The sequence below is a fragment of the Entelurus aequoreus genome, linkage group LG03 (genome assembly GCF_033978785.1).
Source record: "Entelurus aequoreus isolate RoL-2023_Sb linkage group LG03, RoL_Eaeq_v1.1, whole genome shotgun sequence".
Lineage (NCBI taxonomy): Eukaryota > Metazoa > Chordata > Actinopteri > Syngnathiformes > Syngnathidae > Entelurus > Entelurus aequoreus.
In genome coordinates this window covers 5,783,086-5,800,585 of record NC_084733.1, presented here as the reverse complement: position 1 = coordinate 5,800,585, position 17,500 = coordinate 5,783,086, and the positions used below count along the sequence as shown (strand labels likewise).

Sequence of the window (17,500 nt, the reverse complement as noted above, 5' to 3'; positions counted from 1 at the left end):
TTTTTGTATATCTCCTCCCTTCTTTGGTCATCCATCTCAAACGGCACTTTTGACGAACACAGTAGGTCAGATTCTAGTTTCCAAGCATTCCATTCCTCTCGGCTAGGGGGAGCCGAAGAGCACATGACCTTTTTTTTAAAGCCACCCTAACGCAACAAAACAAACTGCGGTCTTGACCTGTTGACCAACCACATGTTGACGGGCGCACTCGCATCGCTCTGTTTATTGTAGGACATTTCTAAATGTGAAAGGTGGCGGTTATCATCAATAGGCGGGGGGGCGATCACATTGATTGTATGATGCATGTGTACGCAGGCGTTGATTGTGTGAGTCGCTTCCATTAACTGGCGAGAGGAGCGCACTTTGATTCATTTTTCTAAGGTGAAAGTTGGTCACTAATAAGATTGATCACATTGATTATATGACGGATCGAGTGGATCATTTTGAGTGTTTTTTATGGTGCAAGGTGGCAGCTATCATCAATAACTGGGGCAGGAGGAGCAATCACATTGGTAACATGTGATTTTTTGAGTCTACTTCTATGATGAATCCAAATTTGCCTGGTCTAGCACGTTTCCGACCGGAGCTACAAATGTCCCGTTTTAGTGGTGAAATATTGCATTGAAAGGGTCTCTCCATGTAAAGAAACGAGGTCGCCGTCAAACCGCGAGCTGCACCGCCCCTTTCTTTGCCTCGTCCAATCAGCAGCCAGGACTAAACAGGGTCATTAAAAGTCATTAATTTTTATTTTTATTTATTTATTTATTTTTGGCCAAAATTACGTTCAGTAAAAGTGAGGACCAGGATCAGAAACACTTAATTAATTAATCCTTGAGGGGATATTACAATTTTCAGCACAATCCCATTCAAGATCAGGGAGAAAAAACAGGATGAAACATTACAGGGAGACAGAACAGGATCGCTGACGGGTATGCCAATTTCGGCGCCCCTTACAAAAAAGGTGAGATACAGGTAAACAATGGGGTGGGGAGGGTGAGAAGAAAAAAAATTCGGTCTAAGCCTGGGCCCCTGGAGAGGGGGTCCGGACTGAGTGGTTCTCATGGCGGGCCACATGGCAGTTATGTAGGAATTATATACATTGTTTTAAGTCAGGGGTGTCCAAACTTTTTCCACTGAGGGCCGCACACAGAAAATTTAAAGCATGTGGGGGCCATTTTGATATTTTTCATTTTCAAACCATAACAAAATATATGGATTTTTTATTTATTTTACCTTGAGGGCTCCCGGGGACCATAAAGGGTCTCAGTCATTAAAATGTAAAAAATAAGTCAGATTATTATTTTGTTTAAATTATTTAAATCTTACAGTACATCTCTATATCAACTTCAAGTTGATATAAAGTAATACAAATTAAAAATAATGTTTTATGGTTTTTCTGTCAAAAACGTAAGTTTTTTTTTTTTATAGTAAAACTGAAATATGCAGTATTTAGTAATTAGAGCCCTAAAAGATCAATAATGCAGGACACCATTGATTTTAATTATTTCATTTTTTTGAGTAATCACAGTGAAAAGTTAAATAAAAAAATCACTAAATATATTTGGGATCCAAAAGGTGCCCCACTCATAAAGTGATACATTTTTATTAAGTTTTTCTTTTACTTTCAACACTTAATTTAGGAGAACTTCAGATATATCTGTCCATTTTATGCTGGAACTTGTTTTATGCGCTTTTGTCAAAGAAAACGTTGATGTTTTTATGTGGCTACTACACAATATATGCAATATTTACCACATAAAACATTTTAAAGTGAAATATTTGAAGTAATTGAGAGCCCTGAAAATAATTAAATATAACATGGATTTTTTTTGTCTTTTTTTTTTTTTTTTTTTTTTTTGAGCAATGGCAAAAAAAGAAAAATGAAAGACAAAAGAAGAAAAAAACAGCCTGCATGGCAGCTTTTGTGTCAACATTGCAACTTTTTCTCGTTAGATTTCACCTCATTCCTCTTTTTTTTAATGTTCTTTTTTATTTTTACAATAGTATTTCCAGAATGTGTGGCGGGCCGCACTTTGGACACCCCTGGTTTAAGTAGACTGTCCATTTTACTGTAAAATAGTGGGGTTTTTTTTATTTTTACAACATTTTACTGTAAATGTAAAAACAGTGCCAGTTGTTTTGGGGGGAAATCTGGCAGCTTAGTTGCCAGAATTTTTGTTAAATTGACAGTTTTTACAAGTTCATGGAAAAAATTGTTTTTTTATTCTGGCAAAATAGCTGCCAGTTTTTCTACCGTAAAAACAAGATTTTACAGTCAAAATATGGCAGCTCGGTCAACAGAATTTAAAGGTAAAAACTGTTTTTTTTTTTCAATTTACAGTAACATGCTGTAAAGAACAACATAACATTTATTGTCATTTTTATTCATTTAATGGGTAGTTTGCTGTAAATTGAAGTATTTTTATTTAGACAAAAACATGTTGGGAAAGTATGATAATATACTGTAATATTTGTTGCAATGTTGGATACTATTAAAGTTTTAAAAGGTATGCAATTTCAAGCAGTGCATACACTATATTGCCAAAAGTATTTGGTCACCTACCTTTATTTACATATGAACTTGAAGTGCCATCCCATGGAATTGTCCAAAATGTTTTCCTTTCACTGGAACTAAGGGACCGAACCCAACTCCTGAAAAACAACCCCACACCATAATTCCTCCACCACCAAATTTCACACTCGGCACAATGCAGTCCAAAATGTAGCGTTTTCCTGGCAACCTCCAAACCCAGACTGGTCCATCAGATTGCCAGATGGAAAAGTGTGATTCATCAGTCCAGAGAAGGCGTCTCCACTGCTCTAGAGTCCAGTGGCGGCGTGCTTTACACCAGTGGTCCCCAACTACAGGGCCGCGACCCGGTACCGGTCCGCGGACCAATTGGTACCGGGCCGCACAAGAAATTAAAAATTATTATTATTATTATTATTATTTTTTAATTAACAATAAATTTAAAAAAAAAAAAAAACATTTAATTTTTTTTTAAATTTCTTGTGCGGCCCGGTACCGGTCCGCGGACCGATTGGTACCGGGCCGCACAAGAAATTAAAAATTATTATTTATTTTTTTTTTTTTAAATTAACAATAAATTTAAAAAAAATAAAATAAATTAAATTTCTTGTTAATTTAAAAAAAATAATAATAATAATAATTTTTAATTTCTTGACCAATTGGTACCGGGCCGCACAAGAAATTAAATTTTTTTTTTTTTTTTTTTTTTTTTTAAATTAACAAGAAATTAAAAAAATAAAAAATAAATTAAATTTCTTGTTAATTTAAAAAAAATAATAATAATAATAATTTTTAATTTCTTGTGCGGCCCGGTACCAATCGGTCCGCGGACCGGTACCGGGCCGCACAAGAAATTTTTAAAAAAATTAAATTTTTTATTTTTTTTTTAAATTTCTTGTTAATTTAAAAAAATAAATAATAATAATAATAATTTTTAATTTCTTGTGCGGCCCGGTACCAATCGGTCCGCGGACCGGTACCGGGCCGCACAAGAATTTTTTTTTTTTTAAATTAAAAATTATTATTTTTATTTTTTTTTATAAATTAACAAGAAATTTTTTTAAAATTATTCTTTTTTTAATTTCTTGTGCGGCCCGGTACCGGTCCGCGGACCACAAGAATTTTTTTTTTTAAAAATTAAAAATTATTATTATTATTATTTTTTTTTAAATTAACAAGAAATTTAAAAAAAATTATTTTTATTTTTTTAATTCCTTGTCCGATTGGTACCGGGCCGCACAAGAAATTAAAAAAACAAAAAACAAAAACTTTTTTTTTTTTTAATTAACAAGAAATTAAAAACTTTTTTTTTTTTTTTTTTTAATTTTCTTGTGCGGCCCGGTACCAATCGGTCCGCGGACCGGTACCGGGCCGCACAAGAAATTTAAAAAAAATTTTTTAATTTTTTTTTAATTAAATCAACATAAAAAACACCATATAAACATTATATATCAATATAGATGGATACAGTCCGTAAGCACACATGATTGTATTTCTTTATGGAAAAAAATGTTTTTTTTTTTTTTTTAAATTTCTTGTGCAGCCCGGTCCGTGGGATAAATTTTCAAGCGTTGACCGGTCCGCAGCTACAAAAAGGTTTGGTGATGTATGGCTTAGATATAATGGAAACCCATTCCTTGAAGCTCTCTGCGTACTGTACGTGGGCTAATTGGAAGGTCACACTGACTGTGCAGAAAGTCTTTATACACTATGCTGACCCTCTCTGTCAGTTTACGTGGCCTACCACTTAGTGGCTGAGTTGCTGTTGTTCCCAAACTCTTCACTTTTCTTATAATAAAGTTGACTTTGGAATATTTAGGAGTGAGGAAATCACTGAGAGCGGCTCATTCTTTCACAAATGTTTGTAGAAACAGTCTCCATGCCTAAGTGCTTGATTTGATACACCGGGCCAAGTGAGTAGGACACCTGATTGTCATCATTTGGATGGGTGGCCAAATACTTTTGGCAATATAGTGTTTATGTTGAGTAAGAAGGACCACCAAGACAGAATAGCAATATCACCAAGTTTTACTGGCCAATTACTTTTGGCAATATAGTGTATGTTTTTTTTCATGTCAAAATGAAAACAATCCATGACATTTAGTGAGAAAATATAAAGTACTTTATTGACATGTGATAAAATGATGCGCACTAATTGACTGAAAGAACACGCACTTGACGCGATGATGTCATGTTATCCATGGAAAAATGCATTTTTAGACAATATGATTTGCCTGAGTGGCTAGGAGACCCCAAGAGTAACAAGCGCTTGCCTTGTTGAATTTCCATTAAGAACAATAAATTAGTTTTTAGTATAAGTAAATGTCAGGCCGAGCGTATATCATTATGTCAAGATAATTGCACTAGCATTTATTTCATTTAAGAATATTTTTCAACATATTGAGCAAGAAAAGTGCACTTGTTATTAGTGAGAATATACTTATTTTAAGCTATTTTTGGGTTCATCGAGGTTAGCTAATTAGGGGCAGAGGACCCTATTGTATTTCTAGCGTTTTATTATTATTATTCCGCCGCCTCTTTGAGCTGTAATTTGACCCCCTTAACATGCTTCAAAACTCACCAAATTGGACACACACATCAGGACTGGCGAAAATTGCGATCTAATCAAAAAACCAAACCCCAAAACTCAAAATTGCGCTCTAGCGCCCCCTAGGAAGAAAACACAGAAAAAACTGCTCCTAGGAAGAAAACAGACAAAACTGCCTGTAACTTCCAGTACGAATGTCGTAGAGACATGAAACAAAAACCTCTACGTAGGTCTCACTTAGACCTACATTTCATACACTGACATCCTTCAGCAAAAATCAACAGGAAGTTTGCAATTCCCCCTTCAAAACAAGAGTTTTGTAAAAACAGTCACCTTTGCCTCTTTGAGCTGTAATTTGACCCCCTTAACATGCTTCAAAACTCACCAAACTAGACACACACATCAGGACTGGCAAAAATTGCGATCTAATAAAAAAACAACAACCCCAAAACTCAAAATTGCGCTCTAGCGCCCCCTAGGAAGAAAACACAGACAAAACTGCCTGTAACTCCCAGTAGGAATGTCGGAGAGACATGAAACAAAAACCTCTACGTAGGTCTCACTTAGACCTAGATTTCATACACTGACATCCTTCAGCAAAAATCAACAGGAAGTTTGCAATTCCCCCTTCAAAACAAGAGTTTTGTAAAAACAGTCACCTTTGCCTCTTTGAGCTATAATTTGACCCCCTTAACATGCTTCAAAACTCACCAAACTGGACACACACATTAGGAATGGCAAAAATTGCGATCTAATAAAAAACCCAACCCCAAAACTCAAAATTGCGCTCTAGCGCCCCCTTGGAAGAAAACACAGACAAAACTGCTCCTAGGAAGAAAACAGACAAAACTGCCTGTAACTTCCAGTACGAATGTCGTAGAGACATGAAACAAAAACCTCTATGTAGGTCTCACTTAGACCTAGTTTTCATACACTCACAACCCCCAGCAAAAATCAACAGGAAGTTTGCAATTCCCCCTTCAAAACAAAAGTTGAGTAAAAACAGTCACCTTTTTTCAAACATTATCTCCTCTGAGCGCGTTTGTCGTGTCGGCTTCAAACTAGCACAGGAGAGAGATTGAACCCTTCTGATTAAAAGTTGATGAAAGAGTTTTAATTACTGCTCCGGTTTGGATTTTATGAGCCCTCAAAGTCTGTCCCGTCCATCGCTGCTTGCAGCTTTAATTTGTCTTGTTTTTGAACACTGACTTTTTGCAGTGTGTTTAGGATGAAGTTATTCACGTTCCAGTTCCAACAGTAGCAGATACTAGAGTTTTATCTGATTACTCCCAACTAATTGATAGCTGCAGTCCTGCCAGTCAAAGTTGTGTTGTTGTCTAGAGATAACAATGTGATGATATCTCACGGCACTGATGTGTTTTTACACAACGTTGTGTACTTGAGGTCAGGAATGTTTGTCCAAGTGAAAGGTGGTGGAGATATATATATATATATATATATTCGTGTCGCGCGTTTCTGAAGAGCTCCAGGAGGTGCGATAACACTTGCTTATATCTCCTTGCCGGCGAGGTGTGAGTGCGCCCTAACACAAGCGCGTGGTGCTTTTATCCCGTTAATGTCCTCCGGTTTCAAACAAAATCTCTCAAATGTGGAAACATCGTGCAGGGATGCTTTCAACAACGTGTGCCTTGATGAGGAAAACAAAGTTGTGCTCCTTTTTGTGTCTCCGTCATCTTCCTCACTCTTAATATATTCCACTTTCACCATCATCATCATCACACGAAATATCAGTTCCTCTACTCGCCACCAGGCTTGAGTTTTCTTCTTACGGATGCCTCATGAGATTTGTAGAAGTGAGGGTGAAAGGGACAAAATAAGGGACTTGGAATGTGGATGAATATTATTATTATTATTATTATTATTATTATTATTGTTGCTGTGAAATGCTTTGACTTTAGCACAAAAAACAACCATGAAGTTACTGTTACTTGCCAATAGCGTTTGTCCTTATGTACTCGGACTTGTTTGCTCATCCATGTTGAGTTCTGTCTCACGCTCTCCCAAGTGTGTGTGTGTGTGTGTGTGTGTGTGTGTGAGAGCTTTAGTCTATATTTAGCCTTCTGACCCCCCCAGTGTGTTGTCATTCATCTGACTTCTTCTTCTTAACATGTACTTTGCCTTGGTCTGGACATTTGTATACTCTTCAGTTTGTATCTGTAATCCTGCTGCTACATTAAATCAATAACAACTACAAAGTTTGGAGTTTTTTGCTTCCTGCATGACAGAATTGGTTTAGAATTGTTTGGTTTTTTTAAATTATAAATGACACAAAACAATCAGCAAAGGGAGAAAAACACGTCATTTTTTTGCCTTATGTCAACATTTTTCAGAACATAAAAGTACAACTTTTTAAAGAAGTTCTTATACACTTTGGATGTACTGTAGTTTTACTTTATTTTCCTAAATACTTCCAAAAAGTTTTGGCCGTACTGTAGTTTTAGTTTATTTTCTTAAATACTTCAAAAAAGTTTTGGATTAATTGTAGTTTTACTTTATTTTCTTAAATATAAAAAAAGTTTTGGATGTATTGTAGTTTTACTTTATTTTCTTAAATATATATATATAAAAAAGGTTGTACTGTAGTTGTACTTTATTTTCTTAAATTAAAAAAAAAGTTGTACTGTAGTTGTACTTTATTTTCTTAAATAAAAAAAAAGGTTGTACTGTTGTACTTTATTTCCTGAAATATAAATGGTTTTACTGTAGTTTTACTTTATTTTCTTAAATACTTCCAAAAAGTTTTGGATTAATTGTAGTTTTACTTCATTTTCTTAAATATAAAAAAAAGTTTTGGATGTATTGTAGTTTTACTTTATTTTCTTAAATATATATATATATATATATATAAATATATATATATATATATATAAATATATATATATATATATATATATATATATATATATATATATATATATATATATATATATATATATATATATATATATATATATATATATATATATATATATATATGAAAGGTCGTACTGTAGTTGTGCTTTATTTCCTTAAATATATTTAAAAAAATGGTTTTACTGTAGTTTTACTTTATTTTCTTAAATACTTCAAAAAAGTTTTGTATTTATTGTAATTTTACTTTATTTTCTTAAATACTTCAAAAAAGTTTTGGATGTATTGTAGTTTTACTTTATTTCCTTAAATACTTCAAAAAAGTTTTGTATTTATTGTAATTTTACTTTATTTCCTTAAATACTTCAAAAAAGTTTTGGATGTACTGTAGTTTTACTTTATTTTCTTAAATACTTCAAAAAAGTTTTGGATTAATTGTAGTTTTACTTTATTTTCTTAAATACTTCAAAAAAGTTTTGGATGTACTGTAGTTTTAGTTTATTTTCTTAAATACTTCAAAAAAGTTTTGGATTAATTGTAGTTTTACTTCATTTTCTTAAATATAAAAAAAGTTTTGGATGTACTGTAGTTTTACTTTATTTTCTTAAATATATATATATAAAGGTTGTACTGTAGTTGTACTTTATTTTCTTAAATACTTCAAAAAAGTTTTGTATTTATTGTAATTTTACTTTATTTTCTTAAATACTTTAAAAAAGTTTTGGATGTACTGTAGTTTTACTTTATTTTCCTAAATACTTCAAAAAAGTTTTGTATTTATTGTAATTTTACTTTATTTTCTTAAATACTTCAAAAAAGTTTTGTATTTATTGTAATTTTACTTTATTTTCTTAAATACTTTAAAAAAAGTTTTGGATGTACTGTAGTTTTACTTTATTTTCTTAAATATAAAAAAAGGTTGTACTGTAGTTGTACTTTATTTTCTTAAATAAAAAAAAGGTACTGTAGTTGTACTTTATTTTCTTAAATTAAAAAAAAAAGGTTGTACTGTAGTTGTACTTTATTTTCTTAAATACTTCAAAAAAGTTTTGTATTTATTGTAATTTTACTTTATTTTCTTAAATACCTCAAAAAAGTTTTGGATGTACTGTAGTTTTACTTTATTTTCCTAAATCAAAAAAGTTTTGTATTTATTGTAATTTTACTTTATTTTCTTAAATACTTCAAAAAAGTTTTGGATGTACTGTAGTTTTACTTTATTTTCTTAAATATAAAAAAAGGTTGTACTGTAGTTGTACTTTATTTTCTTAAATAAATAAAAAAAAAGGTACTGTAGTTTTACTTCATTTTCTTAAATACTTCAAAAAAGTTTTGTATTGTAATTTTACTTTATTTTCTTAAATACTTCAGAAAAGTTTTGGATGTATTGTAGTTTTACTTTATTTCCTTAAATATTAAAAAAAATGGTTGTACTGTAGTTGTACTTTATTTTGTTAAATACTTCAAAAAAGTTTTGGATTAATTGTAGTTTTACTTTATTTTCTTAAATACTTCAAAAAAGTTTTGGATTAATTGTAGTTTTACTTCATTTTCTTAAATATAAAAAAAGTTTTGGATGTACTGTAGTTTTACTTTATTTTCTTAAATACTTCAAAAAAGTTTTGGATGTATTGTAGTTTTACTTAATTTTCTTAAATATAAAAAAGAGTTTTGGATGTACTGTAGTTTTACTTTATTTTCTTAAATACTTTAAAAAAGTTTTGGATTAGTTGTAGTTTTACTTTATTTTCTTAAATATAAAAAATTTTTTGGATGTACTTTAGTTTTACTTTATTTTCTTAAATATATATATATATATATATATATATATATATATATATATATATATATATATATATATATATATATATATATATATATAAAAGGTTGTACTGTAGTTGTACTTTATTTTCTTAAATACTTAAAAAAAATTGTATTGTAATTTTACTTTATTTTCTTAAATAATTCAAAAAGTTTTGGATGTACTGTAGTTTTACTTTATTTTCTTAAATATAAAAAAAGGTTGTACTGTAGTTGTACTTTATTTTCTTAAATTAAAAAAAAAGGTTGTACTGTAGTTGTACTTTATTTTCTTAAATACTTCAAAAAAGTTTTGGATGTACTGTAATTTTACTTTATTTTCTTAAATACTTCAAAAAAGTTTTGGATTTATTGTAGTTTTACTTCATTTTCTTAAATATAAAAAAAAGTTTTGGATGTATTTTTTTAGTTTTACTTTATTTTCTTAAATATATATAAAAAAAAAAGGTTGTACTGTAGCTGTACTTTATGTTCTTAAATACTTCAAAAAAGTTTTGGATGTACTGTAGTTTTACTTCATTTTCTTAAATACTTTAAAAAAGTTTTGGATTCATTGTAATTTTACTTTATTTTCTTAAATATAAAAAAAAGTTTTGGATGTATTGTAGTTTTACTTTATTTCCTTAAATATATAAAAAAAAAAAGGTTGTACTGTAGTTGTACTTTATTTTCCTAAATACTTCAAAAAAGTTTTGGATGTACTGTAGTTTTGCTTCATTTTCTTAAATACTTAAATGACAAATAAATAACTTCAAAAAAGTTTTGGATTTATTGTAGTTTTACTTAACTTTCTTAAATATGAAAAAAGTTTTGGATGTATTGTAGTTTTACTTTATTTTCTTAAATTTAAAAAAGTTTTGGATGTATTGTAGTTTTACTTTATTTTCTTAAATTTAAAAAAGTTTTGGATGTATTGTAGTTTTACTTTATTTTCTTAAATTTAAAAAAGTTTTGGATGTATTGTAATTTTACTTTATTTTCTTAAATATAAAAAAAAGTTTTGGATGTATTGTAGTTTTACTTCATTTTCTTAAATATATATAAAAGAGGTTGTACTGTAGTTATACTTTATTTTCCTACATATTCCAATATGCAGACATGTTGTCTCTCACATTGCACTTTGGAGTTTGCAGCTTCACTTCTCAGTATGGTGACCCCTGATTGGCCCAGCCTCAGACAACATGACTCCATTGTGATTGGCCCAGCCTCAGACAACATGACTACATTGACTTCAAAGAGTGTAAAGGTGACTAAAAGTGTCAGTTCATGTCTTAATGGATCTCATAATATTAAAGTAGCAGTACAGTGTAAAATCAAGTGTCCTCTATATTGAAATATGATATTTATCTGATTTATGTCACCTAAAGACACAACATGTAAATGGATTATAATGACAAGACTCTGCATCTGTTGACTCAATATTTATTTGCCATTTAGAATGCATAAAAGGTGTTCTTACATAAGGATTGTGAATGATAAACAACCCATTGCTATCTAATTGTTGCATATTTCCAGTATGACTGCCCTAATAATATGGTCAGAGTGCAGAAGTGACATAGAATCTACAGAAATAAGATATTCAGAAGGCAATATTCAAAATGGCTGACTGAATTTGTGGCACTTTGTGATGTTTAAACCGTATTTTCACATAGTTTGTGTGTGTAAACACAATCAGATACAATGAAACACAAATACGCGTATAAAGTCAACTTGTATTTCCACTCTACTTAAGTATGCATGTTTTATAAGCTATAGTTATATACGTGTAAAAATAGATGTTATAATACATTTCATTTGTAAAAAGCACTTTACATTGAGCAAACAACCTCAAAGTGCGACAGTGTATTAACAAAATAAATTCATAATTAAAGCTGCAAGCAGCGATGGACGGACAGACTTTGAAGGCTCATAAAATCCAAACCGGAGCAGTAATTAAAACTCTTTCATCAACTTTTAATCAGAAAGGTTCAATCTCTCTCCTGTGCTAGTTTGAAGCCGACACGACAAACATGCTCAGAGGAGATAATGTTTAAAAAAAGGTGACTGTTTTGACCCAACTTTTATTTTGAAGGGGGAATTGCAAACTTCCTGTTGATTTTTGCTAGGGGTTGTCAATATATGAAATGTAGGTCTAAGTGAGACCTACATAGAGGTTTTTGTTTCATGTCTCTATGACATTCGTACTGGAAGTTACATTACAGGCAGTTTTGTCTGTGTTTTCTTCCTAGGAGCAGTTTTGTCTGTGTTTTCTTCCTAGGGGGCGCTAGAGCGCAATTTTGAGTTTTGGGGTTTGGTTTTTTTATTAGATCGCAATTTTCACCAGTCCTGATGTGTGTGTCCAGTTTGGTGAGTTTTGAAGCATGTTAAGGGGGTCAAATTACAGCTCAAAGGGGCAAAGGTGACTGTTTTGACCCAACTTTTATTTTGAAGGGGGAATTGCAAACTTCCCGTTGATTTTTGCTGGGGGTTGTCAATATATGAAATGTAGGTCTAAGTGAGACCTACATAGAGGTTTTTGTTTCATGTCTCTATGACATTCGTACTGGAAGTTACATTACAGGCAGTTTTGTCTGTGTTTTCTTCCTAGGAGCAGTTTTGTCTGTGTTTTCTTCCTAGGGGGCGCTAGAGCGCAATTTTGAGTTTTGGGGTTTGGTTTTTTATTAGATCGCAATTTTCGCCAGTCCTGATGTGTGTGTCCAGTTTGGTGAGTTTTGAAGCATGTTAAGGGGGTCAAATTACAGCTCAAAGGGGCAAAGGTGACTGTTTTGACCCAACTTTTATTTTGAAGGGGGAATTGCAAACTTCCCGTTGATTTTTGCTGGGGGTTGTCAATATATGAAATGTAGGTCTAAGTGAGACCTACATAGAGGTTTTATTTTCATGTCTCTACGACATTCGTACTGGAAGTTACAGGCAGTTTTGTCTGTTTTCTACCTAGGAGCAGTTTTGTCTGTGTTTTCTTCCTAGGGGGCGCTAGAGCGCAATTTTGAGTTTTGGTGTTTGTTTTTTTATTAGATCGCAATTTTCGCCAGTCCTGATGTGTGTGTCCAGTTTGGTGAGTTTTGAAGCATGTTAAGGGGCTCAAATTACAGCTCAAAGGGGCAAAGGTGACTGTTTTTACAAAACTTTTGTTTTGAAGGGGGAATTGCCAACTTCCTGTTGATTTTTGCTGAAGGATGTTAGTGTATGAAATCTAGGTCTAAGTGAGACCCACATAGAGGTTTTTGTTTCATGTCTCTACGACATTCCTACTGGAAGTTACAGGCAGTTTTGTCTGTGTTTTCTTCCTAGGGGGCGCTAGAACGCAGTTTTGGGGTTTGTTTTTTTTATTAGATCGCAATTTTCGCCAGTCCTGATGTGTGTGTCCAGTTTGGTGAGTTTTGAAGCATGTTAAGGGGGTCAAATTATAGCTCAAAGAGGCGGCGGTATAGTAATAATAAAACCTTAGAAATACAATAGGTCCTCTGTGCCAAAGGGACATTCGGTCCCTAAAAAGAAAAAGATAATAAAAACAGTTAAAATAAAAACTAGAACAGCCTAATAGCCAGACCTATTTTTCATCTAAAAAAAGGCTTTTTTAAAAAGAAGGGTTTTTAAGCCTTTTTTAAAAGCATCCACAGTCTGTGGTGCCCTCAGGTGGTCAGGGAGAGCGTTCCAGAGACTGGGAGTGGTGGAGCAGAAAGCCCGGTCTCCCATTGTTGGTTGCTTTGTCCTCGGAGGTTGGATAATTAATTTGTCTGATTTACTCTCCTGTAACTTTAAGGATATTACTTCTTCCTACATTAGTCAACAACTACATCAGAGTTTACTCCTCCTCTCCTCCAGGTGTCGTCTGAGCATGACTTGCAGCTCCTCCGCACGGACGCCCACGTCCGACTCAGGCGAGGTCTTACGAGCGATGGCGGCGACTATGAGGGCCACCATGGCGGTCAGACCCCAAATGTGGTACTCGGCTCCCGTGCGGGGGTCGGTAAAGTAGAAGGACAAGGTCGGCACCGGGGCCCGTGCGGCACGGGGGTCTCCCAGGTGGTCTTGGTCCAGAGTGAAGAGGTCCAAGGGGACCGTGAAGGCAGCGCTGACCTCAGCAGGGTTTGGTCTGGGCCTGAAGGACTCCTGGATGAAGCCCACCACCGGGGTCACCAGCACCTGGTTCTGTCCACACGTGGAGAAGATGAAGACTAAACTGCTGCTAATGTGAGCCCACACATGCAGCGCTTACAAGCAGAAACAGAGGAGGGAGAATGGCCTAAAAACTAACGATGGAGGTGGAGCTGTAAACACTGCGAGCCGTGCTTTCAAACACGGCTAGCTCGCGGCTAACGTCCCTCCACTGTGTTTTTGCTCCTTCTAAATGACTAATCCTCGGCGACAAATAAAGTAAGTTTCTTACATGTACCATTATCACTGCAGGACGAGGAATAGCTAAACATTAGCTATTAGAGGATACATTAGCTAACCGCTAACAAAAGCTGCACTCCTGAATGTAAACAAATGGGTGGATCCATACAAATATCGATTGTAACGATATTACACAAGAGCCGTGTGTTCAATACTATGATATTTACATTGAAATACCCAGCGATATGTTTGGAGGAGAAAAGGTGAGGCCTTTAATCCCAGCAACACCATGCCTACCGCCAAGCATGGTGGTGGTAGTATTATGCTCTGGGCCTGTTTTGCTGCCAATAATAATAATAGATTTTATTTGTAAAAAAGCACTTTACATTGAGTAAACAACCTCAAAGTGCTACAGTGTATTAAATAAATAAATTAAATAAAAATAAATTAAAATAAAAACTAGAACAGCCAAATAGCTAAAACTAGTATGCATATATCTAAAAAAAAAAGAAGCCTTTTTTAAAAAGAAGGGTTTTTAAAAGCATCCACAGTCTGTGGTGCCCTCAGGTGGTCAGGGAGAGCGTGGTAATTCCGCACTCTCATCAGGATCCTAGCAGCGTTATTCTGTAAGTACTGCAGCTTCTGGGTGTTCTTGCTGGGGATCCCGACAAGAGGTGAGTTGCAGTGGTCTATGGAACTGCTGCTTTAAATGGGACAATGAAAAAAGGAGGATTACCTCCAAATTCTTCAGGACAAGCTAAAGTCATCAGCCTTGGGCGCAGTTGGGTGTTCCAACAGGACAATGACCCCCAGACACACCTCAAAAGTGGTAAAGGAATGGCTATATCAGGCTAGAATGAAGGTTTTAGAATGGCCTTAAACGTGTGGACAATGCTGAAGAAACAAGTCCATGTCAGAAAACTCTTGACAGGTGCGTTATGGACATTTTCAATCAATCAATCAATGTTTATTTATATAGCCCTAAATCACGAGTGTCTCAAAGGGCTACGCAAGGATTGAATACAAAGTCTCCCACCAGTGTCTCCATGGTAATGCCCCCCCTCTACCTCAAAGAACTACTCCCCCCCAAATCCTCCACACGACACCTCCGCTCCGGACAGGCTAACCTCCTCCAACCTCTGAGGACAAAGCTACGAACAATGGGAGACCAGTCTGTGGAACGCTCTCCCTGACCACCTGAGGGCACCACAGACTGTGGATGCTTTTAAAAAAAGGCTTAAAAACCCTTCTTTTTGCCTGGCTGAAGAAAGATGAACACTTAATGAATATCCTACTGGTGGCTTGTAAAAAGAGCATTACTAGGAAGTGGATATCCCAGGAGAGCCCAACTTTGAAGCAATGGATGGAAACAACAATGGACATATATAAAATGGAGAAGATAACTGCCTTTATTCATTATAAATTGGAGAAATGTACTTCATACTGGGAAAACTGGGTCAACTATGTTACGCCCCATAAGCCTGACTTGAATTTTTCAAATTAGTGATTGTACTGCTTAAAAAAAAAAAAGGGATTACGCGGTATGGCGTAGTGGGTAGAGCGCCCGTGTCAGAAACCTGAGGGTTGCAGGTTCGCTCCCCGCCTCTTACCATGCCGTTGTGTCCTTGGGCAGGACACTTCACCCTTGCCCCCGGTGCCACTCACACCGGTGAATGAATGTTGAATGAATGATAGGTGGTGATCGGAGGGGCCGTAGGCGCAAATTGGCAGCCACGCTTCCGTCAGTCTACCCCAGGGCAGCTGTGGCTACAAAAGTAGCTTACCACCACCAGGTGTGAATGAATAATGGGTTTTTAACATGTAAAGCGACTTTGGGTACTTAGAAAAGCGCTATATAAATCCCAGGTATTATTATTATTATTATTACTCCCTATATGTGTCTAGGTATGTATGTATGTATATATATATATATATATATATATATATATATATATATATATATATATATATATATATATATATATATATCTGTTTATATTTTTTATTTTATTTCTGATTATTATTATTATTATTAATGTATTATTATCTTTTTTGTTTATTTAATTGATGTATTTGTAGATATTACTTTGTTGTTGTTTTTTGCTGTTTCTTTCTTTTTGGGGGGGAGGGGGGGGGTGTACGGAGCCCCTAAAGGGACATGGGGTAATTATTTTTTTAATATAATTTTTATTTATTTATTTATTTTTTCAGACATGTCTCGTCTGAATTTTTTAAAATAATTTTTTATTTAAAAAAAAAAAAGTTTCTCGTGCGCACGAGATACATGTCTGAAAAAAAATAAAAATAAATTATAAAAAATAAAAATTCCCCCATGTCCCTTTAGGGCAGGGGTCACCAACCTTTTTGAACCAAGAGCTACTTCTTGGGTACTGATTAATGCGAAGGGCTACCAGTTTGATACACACTTAAATAAATTGCCAGAAATAGCCAATTTGCTCAATTTACCTTTAACTCTATGTTATTATTCATAATTAATGATAGTTACACTTAATTGAACGGTTTAAAAGAGGAGAAAACACGAAAAAAATGACAATTAAATTTTTAAACATAGTTTATCTTCAATTTCGACTCTTTAAAATTCAAAATTCAACCGAAAAAAAGAAGAGAAAAACTAGCTAATTTGAATGTTTTTGAAAAAAATAAAAAAAGAATTTATGGAACATCATTAGTCATTTTTCCTGATTAAGATTAATTTTAGAATTTTGATGACATGTTTTAAATAGGTTAAAATCCAATCTGCACTTTGTTAGAATATATAACAAATTGGACCAAGCTATATTTCTAACAAAGACAAATCATTATTTCTTCTAGATTTTCCAGAACAAAAATTTTAAAAGAAATTCAAAAGACTTTGAAATATTTAAATTTGATTCTACAGATTTTCTAGATTTGCCAGAATAATTTTTTTGAATTTTAATCATAATAAGTTTGAAGAAATATTTCACAAATATTCTTTGTCGAAAAAACAGAAGCTAAAATGGAGAATTAAATTAAAATGTATTTATTATTCTTTACAATGAAAAAAATAAATGTACTTGAACATTGATTTAAATTGTCAGGAAAGAAGAGGAAGGAATTTAAAAGGTAAAAAGGTATGTGTGTTTAAAAATCCTAAAATCATTTTTAAGGTTGTATTTTTTCTCTAAAATTGTCTTTCTGAAAGTTATAAGAAGCAAAGTAAAAAAATTAATGAAATTATTTAAACAAGTGAAGACCAAGTCTTTAAAATATTTTCTTGGATTTTCAAATTCTATTTGAGTTTTGTCTCTCTTAGAATTAAAATATCGGGCAAAGCGAGACCAGTTTGCTAGTAAATAAATAAAATTTAAAAAACAGAGGCAGCTTACTGGTAAGTGCTGCTATTTGAGCTA

General features: G+C 33.3%; 2 protein-coding genes across 5 annotated transcripts in view; one reads left to right on the top strand and one right to left on the bottom strand.

Moving 5' to 3' along the window:
• nfat5a (nuclear factor of activated T cells 5a) overlaps positions 1-14,367 on the top strand; it is a 68,904-nt gene extending 54,537 nt beyond the window's left edge. For all 3 annotated transcript variants that reach the window (XR_009825218.1, XR_009825217.1, XM_062040997.1), the window contains one exon: positions 13,596-14,367. The gene's annotated coding sequence lies outside the window, so the exon portion shown is untranslated. The remainder of the gene's footprint in view (positions 1-13,595) is intronic.
• The window catches only part of nudt7 (nudix (nucleoside diphosphate linked moiety X)-type motif 7), an 11,347-nt gene continuing 4,435 nt past the window's right edge, over positions 10,589-17,500 (bottom strand). For both annotated transcript variants that reach the window (XM_062041002.1, XM_062041003.1), the window contains exon 3: positions 10,589-13,922. In XM_062041002.1, the coding sequence (XP_061896986.1) occupies positions 13,569-13,922 (354 nt within the window). In that variant the 3' untranslated portion in view covers positions 10,589-13,568. The remainder of the gene's footprint in view (positions 13,923-17,500) is intronic.